This window comes from Rhodnius prolixus, unplaced genomic scaffold, assembly GCF_049639745.1.
Source record: "Rhodnius prolixus isolate KJV_2025 unplaced genomic scaffold, Rpr scaffold_12, whole genome shotgun sequence".
Taxonomy (NCBI): Eukaryota; Metazoa; Arthropoda; class Insecta; order Hemiptera; family Reduviidae; genus Rhodnius; species Rhodnius prolixus.
Genome location: NW_027411635.1, coordinates 7,840,387 through 7,852,502, shown reverse-complemented (window position 1 = coordinate 7,852,502; position 12,116 = coordinate 7,840,387). Strand labels below are relative to the sequence as shown.

The following is a 12,116-nucleotide window of genomic DNA, read 5'->3' as shown; positions in this document are numbered from 1 at the left end:
GGGAAAAAAAATAGAAGTCAATGTCCTGAGATAGGAATATATATATTATATGTAAGTTGGTGTAAGATATATTTTTCTCTTATTAAAATTTGGGCATCTTGTGTTAGAAATACATCCATGTCATTTGTCTTTACATATTGTGTCTATAATAAAAAAATACCCAGCTTACAATTTCAGTAAGTTTATTTTAAGCAGGGTTTTATAAAAAAATATTTGGAAAATGTGAACATTCTATTTCTAGAATTTTAATTAATTGCTTGAACATTAAATACGATAAAAGTGATTGGCAAGAACTCAAACTCCAAATGTGCGAACAAGTTTGCGGTAACTGAACAATCGATTTAGTTGCTGACTTTTGATTTAAAAAAAAAAAATTATTTTCAGTTTTCACGAAAAAAAAATAAAAATAGATTTCGAGGTTCTCACAGTACGAATAAGTGGTTTTAAAAAATTGGCCTGTGTATGCAAGTCTGGCTGTCGTGGGGTAGGTATATTGTGTCACTATAACTCAAAAATAAAACTCGCAAAGAATTCAAATTTGATATGTAGATTTCACAGTCGGATCCGATAATAATTGTTTTTGGCTGAAATCTGCAAATCTCCTAACGTGCAGTTTTTTTTGGTATGTATTATTATCATATAGCCACAAATTAGTCTTGTGCTAGCGGATCTTGCATTAACGTACCTAGGCTAACGCACTCATACAAATAAATACATTCACGCAGTAACTTACGAACCTAATGCGATTCATTCATACCAAACTAGCATGCCAACATTCATACGTAGGGGTGGAGCACCCGATATTCCTGGCAATCCTGTGTACTTAACGTAATCCATGTGCCACTTTACTGAATTGATTTTTCTCTAAAAAAAAAAAAAAAAAAAAAAAAGCAACAATATTTTTTAAAATTGGTATATTAATAGGCACTTCTGCAGCGCAAGATATGTGTATGCGGTGGAGGCGATGAACTAAGTAAGTATAATAATTGCTTACAAGTAGATTTATAAGTTTTCCCAATCAAACATTTTTTTAGATGAAACATTTTCCCAAGATAATCTATTGAAGGGCACTTTTAGAGAGTGAGTGGTTAGACTTCTCTAAAGTGATTCCTTAGTATGATGTACGGTTATATCATCTGTATAATCTCCTTAACAAAAACTTAAAGGTTGATTAAACCCAAAAAAGTACACAAATAAGCAAGATCCATCACTTCATTAATACTTCATTGATGTCATTTAAGTAATTTTACTGCAGTAACTTTTCATTAATATTTTTTAGAATTTATTAGATGTTACAGACCCTAATGTTGGCCGAACTGGCCGTAAATGAACTATTCATAATAATGTTTTTGTGTTATAATAATGATAAAATGTATGTTACAATTTCATAAATAAATAGGCACTTTATTTCAACCCTATTTCAAGTTATTCTTCTGATTTATCTTCATGATGCCCTTCATTCTGAGTAATCACATGTACATACATGCAAATTAAAATAGAAAAAGACAAAGTTAGAGTTGGTTAGTGCAGAACTTTGAATCACAGAGTTAAAACAAAATTTGAATATTCAATTCGTCTTACAGAAGTTTTCCAGCGCACAAATTCCACACAATTACCTAATAACAAACAGATTCTTTAATAATAATTATTAATTTTTCAATTATAATTTAATGTAGTCCCTTTAATTGAGTACTTGTAGTAAAATACCTTAATAATATTAATAACAGCTAAATGGGTAATCAGATCATCAAACCTGTTGGCGGGTACCAATTTTTTGAATAGTATTTTCAGTTTTTGCATCTTTTATTACAAATGGTTCAATTGATTTTCGGTAAACATTCGTACTAACACAACACACATGTTGGTCTAAATTCTCATTTGAAACATTTATTGTAAAGCGTACTAAGAGGGGATTTTATAGTAGCGCGAAATCAATCTCTCCTCTAAAGTGGAGTTTAAGGTTCTTTTAGCGGATGAGTCTGCATTAAGTTAAAATGATTCTAGATTTTTATTTGATTGCTATTTTCTTCAAAATTGGCTTGATGTTAGAACAAGTTCCATGCAAGCATCATATAATAATAATTTTTTAAAAAAACTAAAATTTAACATATATGTATTCCATCGCATTCTTAGAAGATATTAAGTACAATATCAGCAAATTTATGACCGTGTTAGTAGGAAACCATGTTGCTGGATACAGTGATGTAGGAGGGTTCCCTAAGATATATGTATTTAACGCTTCAATGTCTAACATTCATTTAGTTTGTAGAATAAATAAATTTAAGAAGAGTTAAGAAATGTTGTCTACAACGTACCTCTTCCTACTTCAAGTAAACCGAAAAATGCGATCCTTGTTAACAAGCGCAGAATCCACAGTTTATAGTGTGATATTGCCAGACAGTACTTAGGGGGAAATATTTATCTGTCCCCTTAAGAGAAAATAGAGAATTTTATATATATCTACATTCTATTCAGGAATAATTTTTAATCCATTGTCTGATGTCTACTGAAAGATAGCATTTGTTTAAAGATTACCGTCATGAACTTGCACTTCAATATTTTTGCCGCAAAAAATTGAAGAAGTCATGTCATTCGCAGAGTTTAATTATATCCAGAGACTTCATTGAGAGAGTATAGTGTATATATATGGAATCCGTAACGGACCGTCTCCGGGGTAACCGTTAAGACAACGTAATATAGATGATGATAATTATTTCATAGATGATCAGTAAAGAGTTCAACACCAAACGAAAAGACATGACAGTCCTTCACTATAGCCTATATTTTTTCAAATTATTATATATAATCAAACCCTTTCCTCTTTTTTATTTGTACTTGAAAAACGGTAATTATTTTTATACACCCGTATTTACAAAAAAAAATCTTATATAACACTGTAAGACGCAATAAGTATTCGATTTGTTTACAATGACATAAGAGCTCGCCAGATGGAGCTCCGATCAAGGACTTGGAAACTTTGAATACATTTAAAATATAATGTCGGTCAATACATTCACATCTGTTGACAATTCAAGAAGCTGCATGCAGTTCTATTTAATGGCGCATCTAGAATGGCAGTTTGGTTCTTTCTGCCTTTTTAAATTTTTATTTTATTTTTCCTAAAATAGTTCCAATATATTTGTTTTTTTTTTAATCTAATATTAAATAATTTATTTGTTCTATTGTAGGAATGATTAATAACGAATTCAAACACAATATATTAAATTCATTAGCGGATCAAACCAATCATCTTTGGGTGTCTAAACTTTGACTACGTTCATAGTCAATAAATATCAAGTAATTGTTCAAATTTGTTGACTACCATAGCTGAGGTCTTTTTCAGTGCACTGCCGACCTCCAGATAGTGTTCTCTCGTTTCGGGAAACACTGCCCATTACCAGAAAACAGCTGTAAGAAGCTCTAAAAAAGAGGAAATCTAAGGACTGGCAACTGAACCTCCGCTTGCTAAACTAGGGTACTAAACCACTCAGCTAGTTAGATGTCTTTCAGGGACCTGCAGTTGCATGTGCCTATAATCAGGCGATATTCTTCTGTGTATCAAAAAATATAGGAAGTGTTGGCAACAGGCCCGATCCTAAGAATGGTCAAAGATCAAAAGGTACCGATTTAAACCTTTGGGAATAATTTCCGAACATTAGTACAAGACAGAGCGGATTGGACAAATCGGGTGACTGTGTTTGGTATATCGACGGTTCCAAGAACACGGTAGACAGTGGCTCTGGTATTTATAGCCAGAGTTCATAGGTCTAGTTAAGTACTCTTCAGTTTTCCAAGCGGAGGTTTTGGCAATGCTTGCTTGTAAGTATTGGGCTTGCGTATGTACTCTGAGCCAATTAGTTAACTTTGGTAAACTGGAGGAATGTTGCAATATATCCGTTTGGGTAGCAGTGACGGTGGGCCGCTGTTGACGGAAGCAAGTCATTTATTAATTTTGTATTCTAACCACTGAGTTAATTCCCTCTACAATTATTTTTACCACTTAATTATCTTATTTGTAATTGTGATTAATTTTTACTTTCTCTTGTCGTACTAGGTAAGAGAAAGTATTGAATTAATGTCAAATTTTTCATTTCTAATTTTAATTCGAAAAACAAAAATCGTAGGATGATAAATTTAGATATTTGATTTGAGTGCCACCATCAGATCTGAAAATAAGTTTTTTACACTTTTATGTAGTGTAGTGGCTTCCCTTAGGGATCCAAGGCTGTACCTACCACAAGCAGTTTTCAAAACAATAAAACCTCTTTTATTGGTCTCAGCATGAAAATGCAGCTTTGATTAAAAAATAAAAAGCTTGAATTAAATCCAACTAGGAATAAAAATAAGGTTTTGAAAAAAAAAAGTCTGACCTCGAATAAACGACGCCTGAACGTTCAAGAATTACATACAACTCGCAAAGCAAGCAATTGTTGATTGAGTTGTAATAATTGCTTGATAGTCTTAAGGGTTTCTCCGGATACCTACGGAAACTGTTGGTGATATGAAGCACGATTTTAATCACACTTTATTTTAAAGTACAAAACTTTCGTTAAAAGTTCTATCAGGGTAATCAAATTTGTTAGTAACTTTGTGACAAGCGCATATTTTCTTGCTCCTCTAGGTTAGAGGGAAGAATAACCTCCCCTTTTCCTAAAGCCAATTTTAATTGAATTGTCCTGGAAAAATATATAAAAACAAAATTGTGAACCATAACTAGAGCAAAAGTTTAAAGAAAATAGTTTAGACTAAATTTAGACTAGTTTAGTAGTAAATAAACCATGTAGTGAAATTGTACTAATTTTCATGAAACTCATCACATTTTATGCTCCTTTATAATAAGTAGGATAAAATCCATACATTATGCTGATATCGGCCTTTAAAAAAAGCCTAACTTCCCTTCTCTCCCAGCAGTGACCTAAATAGAAGCTTTCTGGGGAAATGTTTCATATAAAATTTGTAGTCCACCTTGAGTACAATGTGCATTCATAGTTTTAAGAAAATCATTTGAGCCATTTTTGAGAAAATCTCAAAAAAATAAAAGAACCATTCAGATAAGATATACTTGCGGTCAAAGGGTTTTGATCCCTCGGTCGCAGTGAGGTTCCCTAATAAGGTCAAACCTAAAATATAAAGTTTAAAGGTTCCTGTGGTTTTTAATAGCGAAGTACTACTTTTTCGGACTCAGGGGACCTCAAAACGGATATTTCCGAAGGAGTTTCAAAATCGAAAATTGCACACAATTGCAATACATTTCTTGCCTAGTAAGAGAAACTAAAAATCTAAACTAAAATATCCATTTGAAATCTCTCTTAAACGATGCAAATTTACATGCAATTTCCCAAAAACTTCTTACGCTGTTTTTGCCAAGAAATAGAAAAATATTATTTAGATTTCTCTGATAAATAAAATTTTACAGGAAGTTCCGTTCCAATAGGCACTTTACAGCATTTTGTCATGACTGTAAAGCGCCACTGTAGCCGAGAGGTTAGAGACGAGACTGTAAAGCTAATGTGTATTGTGGTACTGGGTTCGATTGCCGGTCTTAGGCCTTGGATTTTTTTTTTAATAGTAAGTAAAGAAATTTACAGTGTGTTTGCTAACCGCCTCCGTCCACGACACCTAATTGGTAGTTGGACGTGAAGCCCACCTGAAAAAATAGACATTACTTTTACTAAACTTATGACTGTATGATACTAGTAAGTGCGACATTAGGAGGAAATGTTCTGATGCAAAATATAAGATTTATCCTATCTAAAACTAACCCGAAAAAAATAAATAAATATCCGCAACTGATTATATTTCAAAACGAAGCATAAAATACACAAAGAAGCCGCAATTCACAAACTCATATTAACTTCCAAAGTTTAGATAGTTACTAACTGTTATTTGTTCCACAATAATTTAGGTTCCTTACAATTAAACGATCCTTTGGAGAGAGCGAGACGTTCCAGAAGTCCCGTTAATAGTTGCTATGCCACTGGAATCTAAAAAGAGGTATGCTCAAAATCAATCCACCTTTTTAAAATGAAGTTCTCGAAAAAATAAAGACATAAGTCCAGACTTCAGCTAACACAGTCTTGTTTCATGTGTGACAGAGGATTGGTAAGTAGGTGTTGTTGATTGGTAAGAAGAATCCTCAACACCAAATTGATGAATCCAGCACTAAGGATAGATAAAACTCCAACAGTGATTAGAATTAAAGAAAAAAAAAGTGTGCTGTAACGGAAAAATTATCCAGGACTGCAGATCACATTAACAAAAATTATGCATGAAAATTTGAAAGTAAGAACTTTGAAATACATTGAAACAAGTATAAATATATAAATTTTATTTTTAAGAAAAATACAAAAAATAAATTTTAAATTTGTTAATAAATAAATTTCTGATTAATAATACTAATTTTTTTGAGATTCTCGATTTTTGAGATATTCTCAACAATTTTTTGAGATACATTAAAAATAACAATTTAATTAAATTACACTTGGTAACGAATTTATTCCAAAACAGAATTTACATACTGTATTATTTCATATGAGGCGTGTGTTAAATTTAATTATAATGTTGCTTATTTATGGAATAGTTTTGTAAATTCTATCTAGGGAACCCTAGCTAAAATAGCTTCGAAAAATTTCGAAGGAACAATGAAAAATTTGCGAACACAAAAAAGGACTTAGGTTTGAAAAAAAAAATATACCATGGAACCACAAAGCATTCGAACAAAAAAAAAAAAAATAATAAATAAAATAAATAAATCTCTCAAATTATTTAAATTTTTGGAGGAATTAGCGAAAAGTTTATTACTTTAATAATGGCGTAAACTCAGTACATGCCAAAAGAGGGAGCCTTGGAAAATGAGGGGTTACTACAAATTTCGGAAACCGGAAGACTTCAGTACAGGCATTGAATTGAATTAACTGCTTAATTAATTCAGGACATTTGTTTTCAGAGAGGAATTATATTTTATAAAACATAATAACCGAAAAAAATCAAGCCCTTATTTTTACTAAACAAGAACCAATTAAAATTCCCTTAAAGCTCACTTTTGAGGTATCTTATTTCCCCAATTAATTAAATTTATCGATTAGATTATGTACAGACCCTTGGCCAATTTATAGGGCCCCTTGTTTTCACTTCAAAACAACTTTTAAAACCACATTAAGGCTCTTTTTATGGTCCCTTAAGCTGCTTTTGAGGAGATTTTCTTAATTTAAGTACAACGATGCTCGTAAGTTAGAAAGCACATTTACCCACTTTAGGATTTGGTTAGAGGATTAAAATAACAATTGTAGCTAAATACTGTATTTTGCGCATGCGTATAAAAAGCTTATTAATTAGACCTGTTTATTTAATAAAGAAGATTACTTTTTTGTCTGGGCAAAAATTAAATTAATAATAGGTTAAAAGTCGTGGGTGCTCTTCAAGCTTGGTCTATTTATAAATCCACAACTTATAATTATATTTACAATCCGTTCATATCGAAGCCAGTGTCAGATTCCTGCCAAGCTTTTGCCATAATGTATGTCATCTCAGCCGTAATTTCGATCTTGATGACTGAAATAGTAATTTTCAAGAGAAGGTTTTCTCTTCAAGCCAAGGGCGAAAGATCGGCAAAGTGCTTGGGTAATGGGTTCCATGTTTCTTGCGTAATGTTCCATCCTGGGTCCTTAGTGGGTATGTGGCCATCATGATGGGTAATTGTAATTTGATTTCTTTTTCAAAATTCTTCGGGTGTATCACAAACTGGAATTAGAGAAGAAAAAAATCAAAATCTATACAGCATTCAGCTGTGATATAGTACTAATTGGCTGAATTTATTAGGTAGGTAGATTTTAGCTAGCAAATTTCAAGATTTAGATGGTAAATAGATATGTTACTCAAATGTCAGGTTTTCAATTTTAACATTTTGTCTATGTTTTCTGTATGTCGGTCAATATAGGTGATAAAAAAAATGTGAATAACGAACTCAATTTATGGTGCTCCTCTTACCAACCATAACTCAAAAACTGCTCTTAATACTGAAGTTTTTCTTCTTTTGTGAAAAATTAACAAACATTCTGCTTATAACACATTCCTTCAACACTTATTTCTACTTCTTTTATTTACCAACAACACATACATGTATTCATACACACATACACACAGAAATCTTCCCCATAACCGACAACAGATAACAACGGAGAAAGAAGGCAAATTTCTCAACAAAAACCTGGTGAGTCAATCTCTGAAGATGAATCAAAATCCGAAACTGGTGGGGGTTACGAAAAACAGCTTAAAATGATGTTACTATTAGTTGATAGAGATTTTGTTAGGTGAACTGACCCTGCTCTTGACTTTTCGGATACTCACATAAACATCGTACTGTATGCTGATCAGGTGACAACCTCGAAGATTGGTCGGTGGAAGCGGTGGGACATAGATTTGTTCGTTTGACCAATCATCAGACTCGCCGGGACGGATCTTGCCGCGACTCAATGAGGCCAGCTCTCGAGTCTCGGACTGCACGACCTTGTTTCGAGCCATATACTGAATCGTCTGCATGCAAACAGATAAAGATTTTAGTAGAGCTATAGTTAGGAAAGTAAAACAGTAAATATGTCTTCTTAACAAACAAGGGACTAAGGGACCCACCATAAGTCCAAACTTATCTCCATCCGGCTACCTCTTGTTACTTCGGTACATATAAGACTTTTATTGCGAGACAAATGTAAAATATATACAATAATTTTTGAAATTGGACTGCATGAGTTTGGAAAGTCAAGGAGTGGTATGAGAGATCTGACTGATGACAAACAAATATTGACTTCCTGTCACAATGGCCCAAGAATAAAATTGTTGGATTACCAGCCAAACTCACTTCTGTTAAGGATGCCCTTGTCTCCTTTACCGTGATGTTGGACTGATTCTTGATGTTCGCTGTGATAGAGATAGTCTCACCGGGTACATAGCCACCTCGGTCCAGCGATACGCGGCAAATGACCCTTCCAGACTTGTAGCATGTCAGTCCAAGGTTGTGTTCTATTTCACACTGGAACGGTTGCTGCACAAAATGAGTCACTGAATGAGAATTAGGTAAAAATCAGAGTATACAACTAAACTGAACTCTATTCTGCTCAAACGTACGGCTATGATGGCTGGCTCTAGGTTAAGATCGATTGGATTCATGACGATAAAGACCTGCTGATTCTTGTGGGTTAAACCGTTAGGTTCACGCAAAGCTGCCTTACAGAAGTATTGAACCCAGCCGTGTTTGCCTAAAAAAGTTGATGGCAAACCTAAAGGTAGACCAAGCTTGAAAGGAAAGCTATGAATGCCAGGCGACAGCAATACTGGGCCTTGACCTGAAAAAAAATAAAAACAAAAAATTATAAATTAAATAAGTAATAAATCTGGTTTTAGCTAAAGAAGATCATAGTGCTTTAAACCCAAGTATACGTCACATGTCTACTAGGAATAGAAAATGTCTAAGTTTAAAAAAAAAAAAAAAAAAATGGTTAACTCACCTGTTAAGCCAAAACTACAATACAGAACTTCATTTTCTATAATTTGAACCCACTGGTAAGCTAAAAATTCGTAAGTTGGTCAGGAAGAGAAAGAGATAGCAATCAGAAAGAGCCAGGTTTGGAATGTAGATTGGGTAACAAGCATAAAACTAAATTTCATTGGTGAGGATTGCGAACTTGGAATATTCACGTTTTAGCTGAGCAGAAATGAATACGCGTATATACGCGTGTAGCCAACTCAAATAAGGGATGCAATTTCATCACATGCTCACACCACTTTATACTATAAATGTTTTCCTTCATGATATCTGTATAGCTAGTTTAAGAAGCTATCTGCTAGCATTATTTGAGAAGGTATCTCCAGTTAAGGGTATAAGGGTTAATCAACCCATATATTTCACTTTTTAAACTGTAAATTTTTATTAAGGAGATAGTTAGTGAGATATTGAAGGTTAAATTTTGGTAATTTTCAAATTTCAAATGTTATATCTCTTTTGGTATGGCTTAGAACTCTTTACCGATTTGTAGAGAAAAGTTAGCTCTATAACTGGTTTGAATTGCTATGTTCTAGTGATAATAGATAATGAGATATAGGAGGTTAAATTTTGGACGCTTTGTAACACGTTCAAATTTCAATCCTCTATATCTCTCTTCGTATTGTTCCGATTTTAATGAATTCTTTACGGAATTCTAGAGAAAAGTTAGCTCTATAACTGGTATAAATTGCAATGTTTGATAACAGATAATGAGATATAGAAGAATGAGAGTACGGAGACGAGGGAACGAACGTTTTCTCTTTTGTTAACAACAACCAACGTCACCATTTGGAGGCGGATCAATTTTGGTTTGGGCAGGAATTTCTTTCACCGACAAAAGTGACTAGGTTGTGTTCGCGAATGGAAGTTTGGCATCAATGAAGTGTTACGAATCCACGTCCGCGGAAGAGCACTTCCTGGTGGAGATCAATTAATTTTCATGCATGATGGAGCCCACCCTCATACTGCAAATGTGGTGCATGAGTTCATAAATGCCAATAACATTCAGACTCGGCTGGCCAGTTTATAGTCCGGATTTGAATCCGATTGAACACTCACCAGCTGGGGCAAAACATTAGCAATCGTCCTGACCCGCCACGGACTTTACCAGAGCTGGAACAAGTCCGAAGAGAAGAATGGGAAAGAATTCCACAACAAAACATCAGGCGCCTAATAATGAGCCAGCCAAAACGTATGCCTGCTGCTGTTCAAGCACACGGAGTTAGTACGAGATACTAAGTAAGCCATTAAAAAGAATTTCAAATTTTTCTGTATTAACTTTTTTTAATTTTAATAAATTTTGCCTTGTGTAAAACATTTACCTCATAAATTGGCATAACTTATTTTCCCCATTACTATTAACACTCCTCTCTGCACTAATTATAAAGTGTTGTCAGCCTTAAATCTTCTAAACAGGTTGTACTGTGGGCTTCTTCCAGTGGCCCTTTAATTATTTTGCTGTGTGTATTATAAAAAAAAAGACACGATGCGAGCGTACAAACCAAAAGTCGGCAGAAAGATTGTTTATTATAGGCGTCATGTCATGCTAATAATATTTCCAACATAAGAAAATCATAAAAAAGTAAACAAATACAATTTTTTTTTTCAATGAAAAAGACTATTAATTTTAACATTCTTACCAGATTCTCCTAACAGTCTCATCTTGAAGTCTATATAATTTTCCTTATCAAAGATCCTGTCCTGTCCATGCTTTTTTAAGCGGACCACTCCTTCACCTACCACATGAAAATGTAAACCTGCAAAAAAAAACAAAAAATCCGTTTTGAGGTAAACTTAAAAGTACTTAAGTATTTGGCCTAATCCCTTAACAGATATGAGAGTGCTCAGAAATGTTGATCTTCCTTAGTAAAAGTGAGAGCAAACACATTAGCCAGACTCCTCAGGAATGAAGTGTTTTGACTGAAGTGCCATGCCCGTATTTTACTAATGAAACTACCATGTCTCACTGAAACTATGTACATAAAACTACACACTGGGTAAACTTACAAAAATGAAGTGTTTGCCTGATTAAGGTGCGGAGGTGACATCTCACCACAGACAAGATTGTTTTATTAATAGTAAACAGAATCGACACTCTTGTTAACAGTACCCTCATTAACAGTGATTAGGGCGAATTGATTAGCTTGTCAACCACAATCGATTAAACAAAATGCTTATCTCACTACATCCAACAGCATTTAATGACTTTCGCTCAAGCTTCATTAAAGTTTAGTAAGTGAGCTGGACAAAAATACTCACCAAGAGCTGGCGTATCATCCTTCAGTTCAACTAGCACTCGTCCGCTCAAGAACTGGCCTGGGAAGTACAACAAACTGGAATTATCGAACAATACTAGAAACCTCACAAGTTTCCGAGACATGGCCTTTAATGTCTTAATACAATGTTTTGAGACTTGCTGAACCTCTTCCCATTGAGCCCACAGAGACAGTTGAAGTAGGCCTTGAAGGTTACAACACCTGTGTGGGTAGAGGGTAGGTACTAGATTGGAACACAATTCTACCAACTGAAAACAAAATTGTACATGGAGGGGCACTAACAATCAAAGACTTTTTTTTAAATG

General features: G+C 33.8%; 1 protein-coding gene and 1 long non-coding RNA gene across 2 annotated transcripts; one reads left to right on the top strand and one right to left on the bottom strand.

The window, feature by feature from the left end:
- The first annotated feature begins 839 nt into the window (after positions 1–839).
- On the top strand, positions 840–6,229 carry LOC141462045 (uncharacterized). Its single transcript, XR_012463088.1, has 3 exons — positions 840–973; positions 5,906–5,994; positions 6,096–6,229. It is a non-coding gene; the product is annotated as an uncharacterized lncRNA (long non-coding RNA).
- A 665-nt stretch (positions 6,230–6,894) lies between these two features.
- On the bottom strand, positions 6,895–12,030 carry Vdup1 (arrestin family protein Vdup1). The gene is made up of 6 exons (XM_074143618.1): positions 11,795–12,030; positions 11,176–11,292; positions 9,121–9,338; positions 8,855–9,037; positions 8,347–8,532; positions 6,895–7,740 (listed from the first exon to the last, which is right to left on the bottom strand). The coding sequence occupies exons 1-6, from the start codon at positions 11,913–11,915 to the stop codon at positions 7,567–7,569; spliced, it is 999 nt and encodes a 332-aa protein (XP_073999719.1). The 5' UTR covers positions 11,916–12,030; the 3' UTR covers positions 6,895–7,566.
- Between the last annotated feature and the right edge of the window lie 86 nt (positions 12,031–12,116).